Source organism: Hemibagrus wyckioides, linkage group LG12 (genome assembly GCF_019097595.1).
Source record: "Hemibagrus wyckioides isolate EC202008001 linkage group LG12, SWU_Hwy_1.0, whole genome shotgun sequence".
Taxonomy (NCBI): domain Eukaryota; kingdom Metazoa; phylum Chordata; class Actinopteri; order Siluriformes; family Bagridae; genus Hemibagrus; species Hemibagrus wyckioides.
In genome coordinates this window covers 2,547,848-2,569,677 of record NC_080721.1, presented here as the reverse complement: position 1 = coordinate 2,569,677, position 21,830 = coordinate 2,547,848, and the positions used below count along the sequence as shown (strand labels likewise).

Genomic DNA, 21,830 nt, shown 5'->3' with positions numbered 1-21,830 from the left:
ATGCTCTTATTTACTGTGACGCTTTATCTAGGAAGTGTGTACAGATCAGTGGAAGTCTTATTTAAGGTTACATTAATACACCACATCCTTCCTCAGTCTCAACAATATTTATAAAAATAAATCATGTTCTGTATAAATCTTATAATAAGTGACATAAATGAACACTTCCCCAAATCAACACACCGGATCCTTCCTCAAGGTCGTGACCGTCTCCTGATACATTACACTCATCTTCTCCTGTTTTTTACCTTTACATTTATTTAATCAAATATTTTAAAGGAAACCACATAACATATTTGTCACATTACACTTCTAGTACATTTTCAGTTGAAAACTTTGTAAATATGTTAAAATCTTTTTACATATAACTGATCAATTTTTCAACAACTGAACCCGATACATAGATAGATCAACAGTAAATGTTCACGTACATTATATAGCCGAAAGTATGTCCAGCTGACCCTCGCCCCCAGATGTGGATCTTCCCCAAACTGTTACCGCAAAGTTGGAAGCACACAATTGTATGGAATGTCATAACAATTTCCCTTCACTGGACACTAAGAGACTTATGCCCTGTTCCAGCGTGACGATGTTCCTGTGCACAAAGCACAGAGCTCCATCAAGACATGGTGTGTTAAAGTTGGATTTTTAAATTCAGATCTGTTTTACCTGAAGTATAAAAACTATATACTAGAAAATTATATGAGAAATGGCATAATGTTTTCTAATGGTCATATAAATAGGAAGAAATATCTAACGAGCTAATAGAATAATAGAATTTTCTGGCGACAGGAAAAATAAATGACAAGAAAAGACTCTTTTAAGCTATTCTGAAGTATGCATAAAATGTGACACATTCAGATCTCCTTATGAATGTTTTTTTAGTTCTATGACAGGCATGCATGGAGGTCCAGCATACGTAAGGTTAAAATGTAGTTCATTCTGCATTTAGTTATATTTTGAATTTAGTAGATACAGAATTTCTTACTGGTTGTAACTTATTTACTTGTGAAATAGTGAAACACTTGATGGAATAAATTAAATATTGAAGCAAAGGCTGGAGAAAGGGCAATGTGCATAAAGGGCCTCAGGAGAGTGAAGCATTTACCTTTAGTAAGAATAACTGCAGCAGTACCTACAACTAAAAGACCTATAGCAATACCCAGTTTCGACCAAGATACCATTTGAGCATCTCCACCTGCAACATTACCAGCAACATCTAAAAACATTTTGTTTTCATTGTAAAACTTTTTAAAACACTCCTGTCTCTTGGAATCCATTGCCCTTTCCCAGTTCCTTACATCCAACTCTATCCTGAGTCTCTTATGTTCCTCTCTCATCCTTCTCTCCTCCAACTCTATCCTGAGTCTCTTATGTTCCTCTCTCATCCTTGTCTCTTCCTCCTCTCTACTGAGTTGCTCATGGCCCTCTCTTATCCTTGTCTCCTCCAACTCTCTCTTGAGTCTGTCATGTTCCTCTCTCATCCTTCTCTCCTCCAACTCTCTCCTGAGTCTCTCATGTTCCTCTCTCATCCTTGTCTCCTCCAACTCTCTCCTAAGTCTCTCATGTTCCTCTCTCATCCTCTCCTCCTCCTCCTCTTGTCTGAATCTCACTGCTTCCTCATACATCTGATTGGAGTAGCAGGTTCCTCTGTTTTCCTCCACCATTCTGTCTATCTTCTCCAGTAGCTCATTGACCTGCTCTCTGTTACTCAGTTGTTTATTGTTGATGGTGTGATATCTTCCTCCACACTCATCGACTAGTTCACTGAGAGATCTGTTCTCCTGAATCAACTCATCCACAGACGTCTCCTCTAACAAGTCTCCATAGGTGAATAGAATTATTGTGTATTTTTTCATCTCTCTTCCAAAAATCAGCTCTAATTTCTGAAAAACATTTTCCTCTTGTTCAGTGAATCTGATGTTAATAGGATGGACATAAAGGAACGCGTGAAGTCCTGGACTGGACAGATAAATACTCCTTCCTATCTCCACACTTAACTTCTCTTTGCAGATTCTTGTGTCAAATAACCCCGGTGTGTCAATAACAGATATATTTCTCTCTGAAAACACTGCCTGATGCAGTTCACAGTCTGATGTTATAGAGGATGAACTGAACTCAGATCTAAATCTCTCCTCTCCCAGGATGGTGTTTCCTGTAGCACTTTTCCCAGCTCCAGTCTTCCCCACCAGCAACATTCTCCTGTGAAGGGGATCTTTTTCAGGATCTGGGGGTGTTGTCCGAGGAAATCCCATCTCTGGAGCTGAAAGTCAATAAAAAGAACAAAATTCAATGTGTCATTTTAGGTCTGTGCACCTTTGGTGTTAAATTTTGTTTTAGAAACACATTAATTCTTCTTATGAAGTGCATCTTTTATGTATTAATACCCACCCACACCATTCAATACCAGCGTTCTGCTTTATATTCCGTCTGGTTTACTGGCAGTGTTTCAGCTGATGAGTTTTATGTGAGTTCCCTGTTAAAGATACTTCTATCAAATAATCTTTAATCAAATGCATATTTACTGTATGTGTGTGTGTGTGTGTGTGCCCAGTATGGACAAGAATATGAACTTGTGTCCCTGAGCAGTTAAAAAAACATTATTAAGGTTTTTAAGAACTTTTATACTTTTCGATGCTTGTGTGTTTTAACACGACTTAAACATATCTCTTACACATATATCAGTAGTGACTCAAGTGTTTGTTTGCCGGTGTCAGAAACCAAAAACATATGTTCATACTGCCTTCAATTAGAGTGCAGCTCATCCTGCGTCTGTGTGGAGTGAAATCCAGGGTCACTGAGTATAAGGTGTCATTGCAGGTCAGGGGGTAAAACAAGGATGTTTAGAAGGGTCTGAATTTTGGTTGCACAGACATATAAGTTATGCTATAAATAGTAGCACATTTGATCATACATGAAAACTTAAACCAGATTAATTAACCAGTCTAAATAAATAATAAATAAACAAACTCATAAAAAGCTGTTAGAGTTTAATGTTTCTGATATTCAGGGAGTCTGTATGTAGTTATTATAAAGGTGACGTATCCACAGGGTGTCGCTTCTGATTCTGCATCGAAGGGCTACATACTCACAGAACACATTTTACAAAAGTCTGTAATGCGCTCTTGATAAAGGCATCTAACAAATGCCATAAATGTAAATGTTACATAAACAAGACAGCTCTATCCTCAAAGGTTTAAGCTAACATTTTACCCTAACGATTTTTTTTATAATCAAATAAGAGAAGAGGAAATATTTGTGAACACTTCCAAACTGGCATAGAGAGCAAAGTGCTGCAAGTTAAAATTAGTATCATTGTAAGAATGATTTTTATAATATCCTAATCTGTGAAGAACCTGACTAGAATACAGAGCTCATGATATCATTCTGGATGCCCAGTGACTGAATATGTATTGAAAAAAATCACTTACGGATAATTTCTGGTGCCTCTTGGATTTTAGTTATTAACTCTCTCACTTGATCTGGATTTTCTGATGAGTTGTTGAAGACGTGATATCTGTTTTGTAATCTCTGTAGGACTTCTTTCACTTCTTCTGTCTCTTCTATAAACTGCTCAATAGTGAGATTTTCTTTCTCCAGCTCGTCTCCTTTGGTGAAAAGGATCCATGTGTTCTCCACAAGAAATTCGGGTAAAATATTCCCGATTAGACGAATAGCTCGTTTTTCTTCAGAAGCAACTCTTTCTGCCTTTATCACCAACAGAAGCACAGTGCTAGCCGACTCGTCTAACTGGAAGAGAGACTGATATAGTGATATTGGAATCTCATTGCTTTCTTGACTGGAGATTCCTGGTGTGTCATACACATTAAGAGTCACTCCATCAAAACTCTCGCTCGCCATCTGAACCTCCTGAGTTACAGAAGAGACGCTTTTCTTGGAAATAAAAACATTTCTTCTCAGTAAAGTGTTTCCTGAAGCACTTTTTCCATGTCCTGTTTTTCCAAGAAGAATAATGTTAAAACGTTGAGGATGAGCAATGTTCTTCTGGAATGATGCCATTTTTCTATCCTCGTAAAATGACCTAATGGAACAAAAAGGAAGAAATCTTTCATTTACTAATCCATTATATCGTCCTTGTAATACATTCACCTGTCAGGATATTTTAAATTGCAAAACTTATTAAATGTAGAACTATCATGACACAGAGAGTATGCTAAATGATGAAAAAGAATAAAATAAAAAAATAAAGATTTGGTCAGAAAAAATAAAATAAGTGATATCAGTGCAAGATAAGATAAGATAAGATAAGATAAGATAAGATAAGATAAGATAAGATAAGATAAGATAAGATAAGATAAGATAAGATAAGATAAGATACTCACCATGTAATGAACTGTCATGAATTCTTGTGATCTTGTTAAAAATTTGAGGACGGATCAGGAACGTCTTCTTGTATAAGCGCTCGAAGTAAGAATCTCACTATGCTAATGATTTCACAGGCAGACTCTCATATAGAGGCATTCTCACGCAAGGTACAACCCTCACCTGGTCATCTCTGCCCTTCTCACAGAGCTGAACAAAACAAAAACAAACTAAATCATTTAGCAGTATACACAAACAGCTTGGTCAAACATTATGATCATGAATCACAAATTATAAAATATTGTTATGTTAGAATAAGGATCTATTTTAATCAAACAGATCTTTATCATGAAATGGCTCATTAGTAAGTTCACACAGGACTGATCCTCTTCATCAATTTTCAGAATTGTCCCTCTCTGGTGCAGGTCACAATTTATAGTAATAGCATGGCCCTGGATTATGCACAACATCCCTCATAGAAAATTGGATTTATAACAAAAAAAATACAGGAAAAGTACCTGGCCATACAAAACTCACAATCCTACATCGTAGGTAAAGTATATTTAAATTCCTGTAAGGATGTAGGTGTGTCTATTTGCATGTTTTGAATGTGTTTTGGGTGTGCATGGTGTGTTCGTTTTCTACAGTAAACAGTGATGGCTTTTGGGTTGAAAAATTCAACCTTTCAGAGACTGGTTAGCACTGTTCTTGATGAAGTTTCTAATTGTAAGGATTACTTGGATGAATTTGTCATACTTTTATGTGATTGGAACAGACCAAGTTAAAAGAGGTCAATATGATGTAGAACTTGGCAAAGTAAGAGTTTGCACAGGTCACCGTAGTTTATCTGGGTAGAGTTGATCAGATTCCCATATCCAAGTACCCGTCATACAGCTGCGACGTTTGACGTTCTTGTGGCTGTCGTAAAATTTTTCTGTGGTTTTATTCAACAGTGAGGTCGTGATAAATCAGTTTAAACCTGCAATAAATAAATGCTCTTTAAACAGAAAGTGAAAGTAAACAAAAGCAGACAGCCTTAGCAGCAGGTTGGAGGAGCTCTCAGTGATAGGGAACAGTGCCAGCATCCAGAGGCATGGTGGAAATCTCCAGTCTGGTGGCATCTGGCTAGCTCAAAGCATGGTGTCTTCCTCTTCAGTTTTGCCGAGTAGCTCTGTAATCGCACATTATAAAACACCCGAACTCAGCCTTTACCTTTCTCTTGGCACCACATCCCATGCAGATTTTTCTCACTCTTGAAGACACTGAATTTTTAGATGTGCTGCGCTGATTATCGGGCTTAGTTTTGGCATGATTTTGCGGTCCTGGAGCACCTCAATTACAGACCTGTAGGGTGATGGCTACTCCTCCCAAGCTTCATAGGCCACATCCAGCAGTCCTCAAGGTCGCTGTCTGAATAGTAGCTCGAAAGGGGTGAAGCAGGCAGAAGCCTGGAGAGACTCTCGGATGGCGAAGAGGACGTAAGGCAGGAGAAGGTCTTAGTTTCTCCCATCTTTGTCTACCACCCACTAGAGCATCCTCTCTGGTGTCTGGTTGAAGTGCTCCAACAGCCGTAGGTTTGTGGGTGGTAGATGGACATCCTCAGGTATTTAACCTGCAACAGATGGCACAGATCAACCATGAGCCGGGAGACAAAGGGTGTACCTTGGTCTGTAAGGATGTCCTTGGGGATCCCCACTGAGCTAAACAGTTGCACAAGTTCTCTGGCGATGTTTTGGGATGTGGCTTTCTGAAGTGTGACCACCTCGGGGTATCGTGTTACGTAGTCCACAATGACCAAGATGTATTTGTGGCCGCAGGCTGACTTCGGGAGCACCCTGATGAGATCCCTGCCAATGCGCTCGAAGGGGAAACCGATAATGGGCATAGGGATGAGTGGTGTGGGAGCAGGTTTACTGGGGGCTGTTCTTTGACATTGGTCAAAGTCAGAAATCCTGTACCTCTGTGTCCACAGCAGGCAATATGAATCGGTCCTGTAGCTTTTCCAATGTGTTGCGGGCCACAAAGTGGCCTCCTAGTGGGTGCATGTGGGCCAGGTGCATCAACATTTGAGTCTTGGTCTGGGGTGCCACGAGCAGGTCGCAGAGTTGGCCATGGCATTTATTGTGTACCATAAGAGCCCTGGGCAGATGAAGAAGTATGTCACCCCTGATGTGGTTCTTCCCCAAACTGTTAGTTGGAGCATACAGTTCTACAGAATGTCATTATGATTTCCCTTCACTGGAACTAAGAGTCTCGAACCCTGTTCCAGCATTACGATGCCCCTGTGCACAAACAACAGAGCTCCATGAAGACATGGTGTAGAGGTTAAGCATGGACCGAAAGATCTGGAGTGTCCTGCACAGAGCCCTGACTCTGACTCAACCCCACTGAACACCTTTGGGATTAAATGGAACACCGAAGAAAAACCCAGACGTCCTCATATTACATCATCGGTGTCTGATCTCACTAATGCTCTTGTAGCTGAATGATCACTAATCCCCACAGACACTCCAAAGTATGCAGGAATACAAAAATCTGAAACTGACAAAACTATCCACTTTAAAATGACATAATGAATGAAATCTTAAGGATGTTCACATAATATTGGAAGAAATGTCTGTTGTACTAATAGAATTACTATTAATGAAGATCAATACAAAATAAATTAATGAACAGGAAAGGATTAAAGACTCATGAGCACTGTTGTAGCTACTCTGAAGTGTGTGTAAAATGCGACGCATTCAGACTTCCTTATAGATAGATAGATAGATAGATAGATAGATAGATAGATAGATAGATAGATAGATAGATAGATAGATAGATAGATAGATAGATAGAACTTTATTGTCATTGCAAAGTACAGGTTCATAGCAACGAAAGGCCTTTTAGCATCTACCAGAAGTGCAAATAGTAGAAATTGTGCAAATGATTAACTTCAGATAAATATGTAAACATGTGCATCAATAAAACAATCTTATGGATCTTTTTTTTAGTTCTATAAGCCCATCATATGTGAGGTTAAAATAACCTCGTTCCCTATACACTGCTCAGTGCTTAGCTCGGGGTCATTTTCAGACCCTTTGCAGATTTTATTAGGTTCTCCGCAGTAACATTGATTTATTTATTATTCAAAAAATGAATAGCAGAAATACTGAAATCAGATTTGTTCTCCAATATTATTTGAATATTATTTTTACAATCTGTAATTACACACAATTAATACCAATTTTGGTCAGACAAGGGACGATAAACTAACTGTAGACCACAAAAAGTTCACTGGAGTAATAAATATCAACACATAGAAACAGAGTCACTAGCCAGCCTACACAAATAAATAAGTACACTGATATAAATGCTTGACTAATATTTTGACTGAAAATATACCCAAATACATATCACTGTGATTTATCAAGTTTAGTTCTGATCTTATAAATGCAATAAGTGAGCTTGGATTATGCGAAATGCTCCAGAAGCAAAAACTCCAAAGTTGTCTGTGACACATGTTCTCTCTGTGCTCTGCCTTTTGTAATTATTTTATTTAATAAAAAGATCGAGCCAATCTGGTGATAAAGGTTCTAATAGTGCTATAAAAAAAGTTTTCACTCTTCTCCTGCTCCTCTTCCTCCTCCTCCTCCTTCTCCACTCTACTTTCTACTCTTTCTTCTACTCTTTCCGTTTCCTCACTCGTCCTCAGCTCTCGCCCAAGTCTCCTTATTTCCTCCCTCACACTGCTCTCTTCATCCTCCACTCTCCTGAATCGTTCCATTTCCTCCCTCATCCTTCTCTCCTCCTTCAATTTTTGCCCGAGTCTCTTTATTTCCTCCATCATCCTGCTCCGCTCATTCTCATTTCTCATGACTTTTTCCATTTCCTCCCTTCTGCTCCTCCTCCTCCTAATCCATTCCTGTTGCCTGATTCTCTCTGGTTCCTCATTATTCCTCCTCCTCCTCATCTGCTCCTCCCTCCTGAAGCTCTCTCTTTCCTCTCTCCTCCTCCTCTCCTCCTCATTTTGTCCAGGAATATCTAAGTCCTCTCTCAACCTCTCCTCCTCCTCCCCCACTCTCTTGAGTCTCAAGTCTTCTGCCTTCCTCTTCTCTTCTTCCTCTTGTCTGAATCTCACTGCTTCCTCATACATCTGATTGGAGTAGCAGGTTCCTCTGTTTTCCTCCACCATTCTGTCTATCTTCTCCAGTAGCTCATTGACCTGCTCTCTGTTACTCAGTTGTTTATTGTTGATGGTGTGATATCTTCCTCCACACTCATCGACTAGTTCACTGAGAGATCTGTTCTCCTGAATCAACTCATCCACAGACGTCTCCTCTAACAAGTCTCCATAGGTGAATAGAATTATTGTGTACTTTTTCATCTCTCTTCCAAAAATCAGCTCTAATTTCTGAAAAACATTTTCCTCTTGTTCAGTGAATCTGATGTTAATAGGATGGACATAAAGGAACGCGTGAAGTCCTGGACTGGACAGATAAATACTCCTTCCTATCTCCACACTTAACTTCTCTTTGGAGATTCTTGTGTGAAATAACCCCGGTGTGTCAATAACAGATATATTTCTCTCTGAAAACACTGCCTGATGCAGTTCACACTCTGATGTTATAGAGGATGAACTGAACTCAGATCTAAATCTCTCCTCTCCCAGGATGGTGTTTCCTGTAGCACTTTTCCCAGCTCCAGTCTTCCCCACCAGCAACATTCTCCTGTGAAGGGGATCTTTTTCAGGATCTGGGGGTGTTGTCCGAGGAAATCCCATCTCTGGAGCTGAAAGTGACAAAGAACAGTTTTGCATGATTTAATACTTCATTGCATTTCTGTGCACCTTTGATGCTAAAAAGAAATTCATGAACACTTCATTCATTCATTCATCTTCTATACCCAATTTATTCCTAATTAGGGTCACAGGGAGCCTATCCCAGCACACATTGGGCGAAAGGCAGGGGTACACAGTCCATCACAGGGCCACACATATAGACAGACAACCACTCACACTCACGCCTATGGGCAATTTAGAATTACCAATCAACCTAATGTACATGTTTTTGGACTGTGGGAGGAAACCGGAGTACCCGGAGTAAACCCACACAGGCACGGGGAGAACATGCAAACTCCACACAGAAAGGCCCCTGATTGTTCGAACCCGGGATTACAACCCAGGACTTTCTTGCTATGAGGCAACAGTGCTAACCACTAAGCCACCGTGCTGTCAAGAGCTAAATTCTGCCTTATTAGGTCTGATGTGTGTGTGTGTGTGTGTGTGTGTGTTTGATTCCAGTATGGGCAAGAATTTATTTAAGAATTTTTCATGCACTGGGGAAAAAAAGACAACACCTACAAAAAATAATAATTTTTAAGGCCTTTTTCTTTCTAATTCTTGCTCGTCTTTAACACATATTTAAAATATCTCTTACACTTTGTTAGCATCGATCCAGATGTGTGAGTGTAGGGGTCAGAAATCAGAAAGTGGTTTTGTTTTTACTGCATAAAACATTTGTTTATACTGACTTCAATGAGTGATAACAGTAATAAGAGCACAGTTACAGGTGGGAATAATACCCCAGGGGGTGGTGCTGGAAACTTAGCATTCTACTCACTACATTATTCTTGGCAGGAAGTACAAACACAACAAACAAGCAAGCTAACTAACTAACTAAATATAACAAGGCATACGTGTAAATGCAGGACTGGATGGAGTAACAAACCAAGGCAGGTGGTTCATAGGAGATTTACCAAACAATGAAACTGAACAAAACAAACAACACATTTTTAGGATTTATATACATGCTAACAAGCTAGGCACTGGCGATCTCACTGAGCTAATCATGGCAAATCAGGAAGAAGTCAAGAAGTCTGCCTCCCTCTACTGGACAGGTCATGGTATGACAGGCACAGCTTTTCCTGGGTCTGCTGTATTGTTGGAGAGAAATCTTGGGATATTAAGGGCCAAGATTGCAAGTCAGGGTGTAAAGTTAGGACGTTAAGAAGAGCTAGAATTTTGGTTGCAGAGCAGACACTTATGGTGGACCAACATAAACAGGACATTCTGATTCCATAATAGAGAAACAGTTATGTGTAGCTTTTTATCAGTGTTATCATTTACACCAGGTTAGTTAGATGAGTATCGGGTAAATTCCATAGATTTTCAGTCGGTCAGGTATTTGACCATCATCCTCGCTCAGTGCTAGCTTTGGCTTTAAGCTTGAGGTCATTGTCATGTTGGAATATAATTCTCAGTTCCTTTTGCAGATTTTATTAGGTTCTCTCCAGTAATATTAATTTATTTATTATTTAACAAATAAATAGCAGGAATACTGAAGTCTCCAATATTACTCAGACACGTTACTGGAAATTGCTTAATTGGTTGCAGCCTGTAATTACACACAATTAGCACCAATATTTAATGATTTACTATTTTGGTCAGGCATATATTGGTAGGAGAAAGCTGAAAGAAGAAGACGACGACTATTCTGGTCAGACAGGGGACTAAAGTAAGTGTAGACCACAAAAAAGTTCACTGAAGTAATAAATATCAACATATATAAACAGAGTAATTAGCCATTCTACACAAATAAATAAGTAAACTCACAAAAATGCTGTATTAATGTCTCTCAGTAGTCTGTATGAAGGTGATTTAAATAAAAATGACTTACGGATCAGTTCCAGTGCCTCTTAATTTTATGAATGGACTCTCTAAGTTGATTTGGATTTTGTAAGAAGTTGTTGAAGATCTCTTGAAATGGCAGTAGGACTCTTGTTCTTTCCTTCTTCTGTCTCTGCACAATGTCGAGATTTATTCTCTCAGGCTTGTTTCCTTTGCTAAAAACGATCCATGTGTTTTTTTTAAAAAACAGCGTTAGGGTTAGGGATGAACACCTTGTTTTTCTTCAAAAGCACCTCTTTCTTACTTAAAAGAACAGAAGAAAGAAAACAAATGACATCAATGTAATATACAGATCTGAAACCGAAACAGTTAAAGACACTCAAAAAGATCTGATAAACATACTGATATTAACAGGATTAAAACATTTATAGAAACCTGTCTTGTCATGCTGGAATATAAAAATGAACATATTTACCTTTAAATGAATTTCAGCCTCTAAAGTTACACATGATGATCTCTATCCTGACCTGGCTCATCTGATGTGTAGGTCTACACAGGTCTTAAAAGGAAATTGAAAGGATGACTGATCCTGTTCTTCGAGTTTTAAAACTGTCCCTCCCTGTGGTAAAGCGCTTGCCAGAGCAATTCAGACTAGAAATAGCCTCTGCTGTGTTTTGTGTCAGTATTTAAAACTCCATTAAATTATTAAATCAAACTGTTTTTGCAGGCTTTAACATATTATCAAGGAGCAGACTCTTTGGTACCTAGCATGACCTGCAGCACAGTCGCCAGAACAAAGTTAAAGCTAAAGCTCACTCCCACAGGTCCAGGTTTCCTCGTCCTCAGCGAAACACTGACTGAGATATTTGCTGAAAAATCTCTGGTATTAATAGAATCTATTCTTAGGCATAGCTGCAGATACCGTATGTGGCATTTATCTTTTATATTCTTTATATTTCTGTTGGTATACATGTACATTTCGGTGTCATGGACAGTAGAAAAACGTCCGATTTTGTATGGTTGTGTGTGTGAGACCGATATGTATCAGACTGAGGGCAAGACAGGACAGAGTCCATCCCTCTTGAGAAGGTGCTACTCTATTTCTTGCAGCCTAGCGCATAGTCTCAGAGCAAGGATAGTTAATCAGTGATGATCCAGAGCACCAAGTCAACATTTTGTCCTCAAAGTTGATGTGATAGAAGCAGGAAAAATAGACAAGTGTCAGGATTTGAGAAAGCAGAGTTTGACGAAGGGCCGAATTGTGATGGCTGATAGACCACTGGATCAGAGCATCTCCAAAACTGCAGCTCTTGTGGGGTGTTCCTGGTCTGCAGTGGTCAGTATCTATCAAAAGTGGTCCAAGGAAGGAACAGTGGTGAACCAGTGACAGGGTCATGGACGGTCAAGGCTCATTGATGCACGTGGGGAGTGAAGGCTGGCCCGTGTGATCCGATCCAACAGACGAGCTACTGTTGCTCAAACTGCTGAAGAAGTCAATGCTGGTTCTGATAGAAAGGGGTCAGAATACACAGTGCAGGACGGGTCAGGGAAAAGGAGGACCAGCACAATATTAGGCAGGTGGTCATAATGTTACGCCTATATTGGCTCTCATTAAACTTCACACTGATTATAAAACACTTATAGAAGAATAGAAGCCTTTATTTTTGTCACATATACATTAGATTCTTTCTTCACATATCCTAACTTTGGAGGTTGGGGTCAGATCACATGGTCAAAGTGCCATGATACGGCGCCTCTGGAGTAGAGAGGGTTAAGGGCCTTACTCAGGGGCCCAACAGTGTCAGCTTGGTGGTGCTGAGGCTTGAACCCTGATCTGATGTACAGAGTAAAGTAGATAGCTTGTAAACCTGGAGTTTATGAGGTGCTGTTTGTTTTAAAAATGTCTGAATTTTAAGAAAATATCCACACTTTTGGCTCTGAGAGAATATATTCATTAACATAATGATGGCTTTCGGTTTATAACTGCATCAGATTTCATGAATAATTTCTAATCTTAGAAATTATTCAAAGCAGTAGAGGAAAGAAAGAAAGAAAGAAAGAAAGAAAGAAAGAAAGAAAAAGTGTGAGAAAGAAAGAGAAAGAAAGAAAGAAAGAAAGAAGAAAAAGTGTGTGTGCGCAAGAGAGAGAGAGAGAAAGAAAGAAAGAAAGAAAGAAAGAAAGAAAGAAAGAAAGAAAGAAAGAAAGAAAGAAAAAGGGTGTGTGTGTGAGAGAGAGAGAGAGAGAGAGAGAGAGAGAGAAAGAAAGAAAGAAAGAAAGAAAGAAAGAAAGAAAGAAAGAAAGAAAAAGGGTGAGAGTAGGAGAAAGAAAGAAAGAAAGAAAGAAAGAAAGAAAGAAAGAAAATTAGTCAATAAATTAGTTTAAACATGAGTGATTAGTTTAGTGTGTGAGAGAGAGAGAGAGAGAGAGAGAGAGAACAAATTGTAGCTATGAGAGTTTAATAAAAACTCCATTTCCCAGGATGCATTTCGCCCCACGCAATTGCGCGCCTTTCCATCTTGTTCCTCCCCACAGCAGAGCGTCGTCGTTGTTGTTGTCGTGGGATAATAATGGCGGCAGCTGGAGGCGGATTGACTGCCTCGGTTGTCTTCGCGGGCGCGAGCCTGTCTGCCCCGGCACGGTGTCGCTTTCCGGGGCGGCCGTGGCCATCTCGCATTCGCCAGAAGACGGGGAGGCGTTCGAGAGTCGGTCGGCTGGGGCTGGAAGCGGCGGCGGCCGGCGGCCCGAGAGAGCCGAGGCCCGTTAACGTTGAGCTTACGCTGCGAGAAGATCCGTCTTTACTGCGCTTGCTGAGGCTCAATGAGCGGCTCGCGCGCCAGAGGGAGGCGGGATTCTGCACGAGCGGCAGTGAGGAGGTTAGTCACGGAAACACGAAAGCATGAAATATTTCAACGCTTTTTGTTTATTTATTTTTTCTTTCTCTTTTTTTGCACCTGCCTTGTGATGCCTCGTTAGCGTGTTAGCTTTGTAGCGCGCTAACCCTTTAGCTAGCATGCTGTGCATTAGTGAGCTGGTGAGTTTTGCCGGGTGTTTTTTTTTATTTTTTTGGGAGACTCCGTTGGCTCGTGATAACGTTACTCTTTCCGTAGCTTAGACACCACCCACCGTTACTAGCGCGAGACGGGTTGGTTAGCAACTTCCTGCTGGCTGAACAACCTGTTTGAGTTAAATGCATGGACACCAGTCCCAGTGCTGGACTCCTCTTTAGTGCACTTGGAGCTCCATTTCCTGCCCAATGTTAAGCGGTGCATGCATTCACCCTGATGGTGCTGGACAATGGTGTGGTGTGATGGACTCGACCTAGCTGTGGTGTTTAAATGCATGACCCAACATAAAGCCCAGTGCTAACATGGCTGTTCGGTGCAGTGAAACCGGAGACATCCTCATGTCCTTACATACAGTGTGGTGAAAAGAGCTAACTCTAGTATAGTTCTAAAATAAACCACAAGAATAAATGTCAGGACTAATAATAATAATAATAATCTGTGCAAATGTTCACTAAATGAGTAACACATTCCTGTTAACGGTTAAAAGCTAACTGACTGTGGGTTTAAGGGGGTGCCAAAACTTTTGCACGTGCACCAGAATAGAGCAGAAGATGCATGAAGGCAGGTCATCCAAAGATTATGCCTAATACTAAATATTCTAAACATGAAGGCCAGTTAAATATCCCCACATATTAAAGCTGAAGATGCTTCTCGAGCTCCTGTTTCTATTATTTAATTCAACCAGACTTTATTTTTATTATTTTAGTGGAATAAGTGTAGCAGGGAATCACGTGACAGCCATAATTTGGATATAATCATATTTATGCACCCATGATTTGTTTATTTCCTATGATATTAATTTCTGTAGTTACTTATAAATACAAAATAGAATTTTGTTATATGAGGTTCAGGGCTTTTACTCCACTTTCGATGGACAGGGTAAGTTAGCTGTGTTAGTTAGCTAAGTCTGCTGCCCCCGTCTGGTGAAAGGAGGAACTGCATCGTGTTAGTCCACTCCTATTATAGTCTGATAGAGAAACCACGGGTCAGTTAACATCTCTGTGTGGACCGTATTTTCGACATGCCTGCTGAAACATCCCACTGGAGCAGTGCTGGCTCAAGTGGTTAAGGCTGTAGGTTGATGAACGGCGGATCGGGTTTCAAGTCCCAGTACTACCAAGCTCCACTGTTGGGCAATTGAGCAACCCTTTCTGCCCTGTATCATAGCTGCCCCTGCGCTCTGACCACCATCTTTCTCAGCTGGAATATTCGAAGAAATATGCTGTAATATGCTGTGTGCTATAATGTATGTGTGGCGATAATAAAGGCTTCAGGCTTCTATTGGGCCCTTAAGCAAGGCCCTTAGCCCTGTGTGCTCCAGTGGCGCTGTATCATAGGTGGAACTAATGTGAAGACAGACCGGTTCATCACTATCATTTTTGTTGTAATTGAATAATTCTGTATATTGATCACAGGTTTGCTTTATTTATTTTTGTTTATCCTTATTTGTTTAATTCTGTTAATATAAAACGACTGGTTCTTGATCAGTTGAAGATGATATTCACATTTATTTATCATCTGTCTTTACTTCAGTCATTGCCTTTAAAGTCGATGCTGCGATTATTGACCTCTCTAGAAATACTCTTACCCTTCATAATCAGTTTTATTTATTTATTTATTTATTAATTAATTAATTAATTAGTTAGTTAGTTAGTCTTACTGATTGATGATCCCTTGATTTTGTGTGAAAATGCATGTATGTTTATATAGACTCTAAAGGTTAGATTAGTTTGATCGTACATGAACTCGCTGAACATGAACAGTACAGTGGAACCTCGGCATTGTGGAGGAGAGTTCTCGAGGTGAAGATTTGTACAGCTAAACCAATGTTCCCATAAGAAATAATGTAAATGCAGATAATCCGTTCCAGCCGCCCAAAAAAAATGAACCAATACAAAGCGTATGAACATTGTATGGCTGCTTACAAAGAACTGACCCAAGCCAAGCATTCCATGTCAAGGTTCCTCACAGGAAGTCGTGCCCCCAAGCTTGGGATAAAAATAGAACAGACCGCCCACGCCACCGATCTGTCAACAGAAAAACACCCGATCACCTAGCTTTTGAACGCATGCTGAAAGCAACGTGGGTATTGTGGGTTGACTCTTTCCTAACAGCTTTCACTGACTGATGAAATAAAATCCGTGAACTCGCTTCACTTGGCGTTCCACTGAAACAAGTTTTGAACAGCTCCTGGACGCGCGCGTGACTTAGCCAGCGTTCGGTTTGTATGCCGAAAATGGTTCGTATACTGATGCAAATTTCTTGCAAAATTTCAATTCTTAAGGCGAAAATTCCTTATGGAGGGCAGCCGTATGCCGAGGTTCCACAGGAGAAACTGGGATTGATTTTAGGAATTTTGACATGTAGAGTCTTTACTGCTACTCATTCACCTTGCAGAATGTTGGAGAAAGAAAAGAAGGATCAAATTGTATTCACTTCCTTTCTGAAGAATGTGTCTGTTTACATACTGTACAGTCTACAAGACCCAGTTCATAAGAACCCTTTGAGTCCTTTGTTTGTTAATGGGATGTTGTTAGTTTTCGAAACTCCTCCATGTTTGTCTAGTTGATGTCAATTTTCCTACTCAAAACATAGAGCTATCTAGTTTGTTTTGTAGATTAATCGTGTGTGTGTGTGTGTGTGTGTGTGTGGATTGAGCTAAAATCTATACTGTAACCTCCTTTAACGGTGAGATGTGCCGTTGTGGGTTTGAGAAGAATGAGTTAACGGGGCGTTTCCTGGGTTGAGTGATTTTATAATCTCAGTCCCTGGTGTCACCCAGATGAGGATGTGTTTCCTGTAGAGTCTGGTTCCTCTCGAGGTTTCTTCGAGTTTTTAATCATCACTGTCACCTCTGGCTTGGTCATGAAGGATCCATTTCAAATGTATAATTTATATCCTGGATTTATACACCGGTCAGGTATAATATTATGACCAGTGCCAGGTGAAGACTGATGATCTCCTCATCATGGCACCTGTTAGTGGGTGGGATATATTAGGCAGCAAGTCAACATTTTGTCCTCAAAGTTGATGTTAGAAGCAGGAAAAATGGACAAGCGTAAGGATTTGACCAAAAGGGCCAAATTGTGATGGCTAGACCACTGGATCAGAGCATCTCCAAAACTGCAGCTCTTGTGGGGTGTTCCCGGACCGCAGTGGTCAGTATCTATCAAAAGTGGTCCAAGGAAGGAACAGTGGTGAACCAGTGACAGGGTCATGGACGGTCAAGGCTCATTGATGCACGTGGGGAGTGAAGGCTGACCCGTGTGATCCGATCCAACAGACGAGCTACTGTTGCTCAAACTGCTAAAGACGTTAATGCTGGTTCTGATAGAAAGGGGTCAGAATACACAGTGCAGGACCGTTTGTTGCGTGTGGAGCAGACCATTCAGGGTGCCCAGGTGGTCATAATGTTATGCCTTGCTGGTGTGTATTTATGTCCATTTTTTTAAAGCTGTTTGGTGACGTTATACAGTTCTGAGGTCTGATCTCAGCAGCGTAAAACCCGAAAGCTGACTTTAAGCTTCATGCCCCGACTGACCGTTGTGAAGGGGGATTTCTTGAATTTAAATTTGATGATGAAAGTTTAGATCATTCATAAACCTCCAGATTGTGTAATTTCCCTCCTTGATGTCGAACCTTCTGATGCCGTGTGTCCGGTTGCGGTTTGCTTTTCTACCAAATACAATTCGATTTTATTTCTGTCACGTTTAACAAGTAGCTTCATGGAAATAAATGAATAAATTCAGGATATCGATAATAAAATGACATTTAAACTGAAACACATCTCTTAATGAGCAAGTCAGAGGTGAGGGCGGTGAGGTAAAACCCCCTGAGACGACATGGAGAAACTGGATTCAAAAAGAAACACATCCTCATCTGGGGGACATCAGAGAGTGTGATTGAGTGAATCATTTCCTTTTGTAGAACTTTACAGTAAATAGTCAAGATACAGTGACTGCTTCATGAGACAGTAAATAAATTTAAACATTATTGCTCATCTAGATTTATCATTTATTTCTCCACAGTAATGTATTTATTTATTTATTTTTAATTTAGCTCAGTTCAATGTTTCTTCATTGTGAGCCACATAAACTCCACCTGACCTCGCATAAAATAAATCAATACATTAAATTTTTTTAAAAAATTTTTATTAGAATAAATGACGTACCAGGGGCTGTTACCATGGTAACCCTAAAACACCCCTGCTCTCGATCTTTCTGTGTTAATACAGCTGAAGCATCGTATAGTTTAGGGTTGAAGTTTTAAATCTCACGTAGCGTCTTATTCCTGATGTAAATGACCGCTGCGGTCACTTGGTTCCTACGTGGAAACGGACAGCCGCTGAATTTCCTTTTTTGTTTTACAGGAAGGAGATTTCACAGGTTTCCAGACTGACCGGCAATGGGCTTCACATTCTGGACAAGATGCTCTACAAAGTAATTTATTCTTTATTCTAAACATTTCTGTCGTAATTAATAAAAAGCCACTTTAAAGATAAAAAAAAAAAATGGATGAAAAGTCAGTTGAAGTAAAATTGATGTCTTTAATGTTTTGGAAAAAAGCAGGAAGTTCTATGATTGAATAATTCTGGAGCTGTGATTTCTGTTCTAAAGATTATGTTCTCATGGCTTTATTTTTCACAGAAATAAAAACAAACAAACAAAAAAAACAAACAAATGTCAAATATTGATTTCCATTGGCTTTAAAAAAATGTGTATATATATATATATATAAAATGTGTGTGTGTGTGTGTATATATATATATACATATATAATTTTTTTTATTTACTGGAAGGTTTTTACATTTTTAAAAAGATTTTTTATATATAATTTTTGAATTCCTGTGCATTTGGCACAGATGATGGGGGGAAGGCACTAATATGTTTTCTTCTTGTCTGTTGCTAGAAAGTTCTGTTAAATCATCCTCATCTTCAAAGGAGAAACCATTTCTCGCTCCTGATACATCTGCAAACAATAAAGTCGCCGTTGCAAAAAAAGGACTGCGGGTGACTGCAGACACAGAGAGCGCATCTCCGTCAGAGGAACGTGAGCGGAAGTGTGGAAAAAACGCCGGGAGACCCAAACTAGTCGTTAAACTGGCCACCCAAATGATGACCGATAAAAATCTGCCAAGGAAAACAGCTTTGCGCAGGGGTCGAGGGAAACCGTCTGAGAAGGAGAAAGGGACCGAGATCTCGCATGAAGAAGAAAACGGAGGTGCAGAAGAAGACGAGACGTTGGACGAGTCAGGAACGGGTGCGGAAAGAACGGAAAAGAGGCAGGGACGTCCCGGTCAGAGGAGGCGGAGGAAATTCGTTTGGAATTTAACGCTAGTTAAGCGTAGGGGAAGAATTTCCAAAAACAGTCTGCCCGAGAATTTGGGCAGAGGACGTCGGAGAGGGTACGCAAGGAACGCAGGATCAGGCAGGACTCAGGAGGAAGCAACGGGGGATGAACTTCCTGATGACCAAAATGCTCCAGAACCTGAAGTCAAACAGCGGAAGGTCCACAAAGTTCAGACCGCCTCTCAGGAAGAAGAGCAGGAGAATGCAGTTTCCCCTGACGGGATCGAAAACACACCAGAGAAAGACGGCAGTCCAGATTCTCCCAAATTATCTCCCCGTTCCCTAAAGAGACGCAAATCGTTATTCGGTTATCGCAGGAAACCGGAGCAGGTGTCGCTGCTCAAGATGAGGAAAGCTGAGGATAGGATCCCCAGAAAAAGACGGAAGCTTGTCTGTTACACCTACGAAGCGGTAGAATCGCCGGTGAATCCGGAGCAGTTGCAGGAGCCACCAGCACAGTCTGAGGGTCAGCAGCAGGGACTGACAGACAGCGTGACTAGTAGTCGGCCATCCCGGGTGATCAGGGTACCGAAAAGGTTCATGGACGATGAAAGCATGTCTGGGCTGCTGGGAAAGAAACTTGTTCAAGCCGAGAATCAGGAAGATGAGCCTTGCAGTGACTCTGAGGAAGCAAATCTCTCCCAAACCCCGAAGTTTGGAAGCAAACATAAGAGCGCAAGCAAAAGGATCCTATGTGATGACGAGGAGAGCTTAGCTGGAAAGGCTGTGGAATTGAAACCGAGCGGCCTGACCGGAGGTCCTCGAAAGAAAGTGGGGAGACCGGCGTACAATTCCACTCCTCTCAAAATCTACGAGCGTTTGAAGATGCTCACGGCAAGCCTGACGCAGAGGAAAGAGCAGCGGATGGCCAGCGCTCGCTCCAAAGCCCTTGGTGAAAAAGAAGAATGCGAGAGTCCTGGTGCAGGTGAAGCTCCAGGATCAAGAGAGCTGAAGAAATGGGGGAGCCCTGATATCAAGATTGCTGATCTGAACTGTTCAGGAGTCGTACATAAAGTAGCCATCCATGCCGACGATCAGGTGGTCAGTCAGTCTGCACTTTCGACAGTTGAAGGACTCGAAGCCAAAGCAGATGGTAAGGATCATGATCACTTGCTCTAGCTTTTTAAGAATGTTTGCAGGCTTTACAACGCTTATTTTATTTTTTCTTTCCCTAGCAGAGAGAATAGACCTGGAGGGTGCTACTGAGGAACAAGATATGGACGCTGTGAAGTCTGAGGTGGTGTTGGGGCAGGGAAGCTTGGTTCACAAAGTCAACATCTCTGGTGCTAACAAGAGAATGCTTCACCTGCTGAAGAGGGCCAAGGTGCAGCTGATTAAAATCGACCAGCAGAAACAGATGAAGACGGCTCAAGTAAGGATTAGTGTCAGATCTTCTATCTGTTTCTTTGTCACTCTCTTGCAAATCAGTTTTTAAGGGAAGCGCCATGGTTTCCGTATATAATCTTGTTAAATGTATGACGTTGGCGTATATGCTGCTGTCTGTGTTTTGCAGCTGATGACTGGAACAGTTCGAGTTGGAGACGGCGGCATCATGAGCATAAAGAGGAGGGGGAGAAGGAGAATTGTCAGGACAAACAGGGAAGATGTTCCTCAGGTGGGTTTAATTTGCCTGTTATTTAATAATCCAGGAAATACTGAACAAAAACACAATCAGTTTCAACTGTAGCTGTGCTGTCTGGCTGGGAGAGATGGGTTACTCTGAACGCAGTAGCACTAGCATCTGTAAGCATGTGTGTGGATGAGGGCGAATAGGGTGTGTATGAGGATGAGGGAGTATAAGGCGTGTACGTGTATGAGGACGGATAGGGTGTGTATGAGGATGAGGGAGTATGAACTGCGGGCAAGAATCTTTTATTATCGCCACACATACGATTCAGCACAGTGGAATTCTTTTCTTCACATATCCCAGCTGAGGAAGTTGAGTGCAGGGGCTATGATACTGTGCCCCTGGAGCAGAGAGGGTTAAGGGCCTTGCTCAGTTGCCCAGCAGTGGAGCTTGGTGGTGCTGGGGCTTGAACCCAGATCCTCCGATCTACAGCCCAGAGCTTTAAACCCTTAAGCCACCACTGCCCTTTGTATAAGGCGTGGATGAGGGCAGATAGGGCGTGTATGAGGACGGGGGCGGATAGGGCGTGGATGAGGGCGGATATGGTGTGGATGAGAACGAGGGAGGATAGTTTGTGTATGAGGATGAGGGCGCATAGGGCATGCATGAGGATGAGGGCGGATAGGGTGCTTATGAGGACGAGGGCGGACAGGGCACACATGAAGATGAGGGAGTATAAGGCCTGTATGAGCATGAGGGCAGATGGGGTGTACATGAGGATGAGGGAGTATATGAGGGTGTATTGGGTGTCTATGTGGAAGATGGAGGATGGGGCGTATTTGAGGAAGAGGATGAGTATCACATGTATGAAGAAGAGCATGGATAGTGTGTGTATAGTAGATGAAAAGACAAATGGTGCT

General features: G+C 41.1%; 3 protein-coding genes across 8 annotated transcripts in view; 1 reads left to right on the top strand and 2 right to left on the bottom strand.

Moving 5' to 3' along the window:
* Window positions 1-96: 96 nt before the first annotated feature.
* On the bottom strand, window positions 97-4,532 carry LOC131362949 (uncharacterized). Its single transcript, XM_058405319.1, has 3 exons — window positions 4,344-4,532; window positions 3,432-4,042; window positions 97-2,263 (listed from the first exon to the last, which is right to left on the bottom strand). The coding sequence occupies exons 2-3, from the start codon at window positions 4,018-4,020 to the stop codon at window positions 999-1,001; spliced, it is 1,854 nt and encodes a 617-aa protein (XP_058261302.1). The 5' UTR covers window positions 4,021-4,042; window positions 4,344-4,532; the 3' UTR covers window positions 97-998.
* A 2,634-nt stretch (window positions 4,533-7,166) lies between these two features.
* LOC131362953 (GTPase IMAP family member 4-like) lies at window positions 7,167-12,894 on the bottom strand. Of its 3 annotated transcripts, none has more exons than XM_058405328.1 (3): window positions 11,406-12,894; window positions 10,980-11,233; window positions 7,167-9,093 (listed from the first exon to the last, which is right to left on the bottom strand). In XM_058405328.1, the coding sequence occupies exon 3, from the start codon at window positions 9,083-9,085 to the stop codon at window positions 7,862-7,864; it is 1,224 nt and encodes a 407-aa protein (XP_058261311.1). In that variant the 5' UTR covers window positions 9,086-9,093; window positions 10,980-11,233; window positions 11,406-12,894; the 3' UTR covers window positions 7,167-7,861. The 3 variants fall into 3 exon arrangements, with proteins under 3 accessions (XP_058261311.1, XP_058261312.1, XP_058261314.1); XM_058405329.1 differs by having other exon boundaries at window positions 10,980-11,229; XM_058405331.1 differs by having other exon boundaries at window positions 10,980-11,145.
* Window positions 12,895-13,453: 559 nt separating this feature from the next.
* The window catches only part of kmt2ba (lysine (K)-specific methyltransferase 2Ba), a 34,628-nt gene continuing 26,251 nt past the window's right edge, over window positions 13,454-21,830 (top strand). For all 4 annotated transcript variants that reach the window (XM_058405304.1, XM_058405302.1, XM_058405303.1 and 1 more), the window contains exons 1-5: window positions 13,454-13,803; window positions 18,365-18,434; window positions 18,904-20,436; window positions 20,519-20,715; window positions 20,857-20,958. In XM_058405304.1, coding sequence (XP_058261287.1) covers window positions 13,498-13,803; window positions 18,365-18,434; window positions 18,904-20,436; window positions 20,519-20,715; window positions 20,857-20,958 — 2,208 coding nt within the window. In that variant the 5' untranslated portion in view covers window positions 13,454-13,497. The remainder of the gene's footprint in view (window positions 13,804-18,364; window positions 18,435-18,903; window positions 20,437-20,518; window positions 20,716-20,856; window positions 20,959-21,830) is intronic.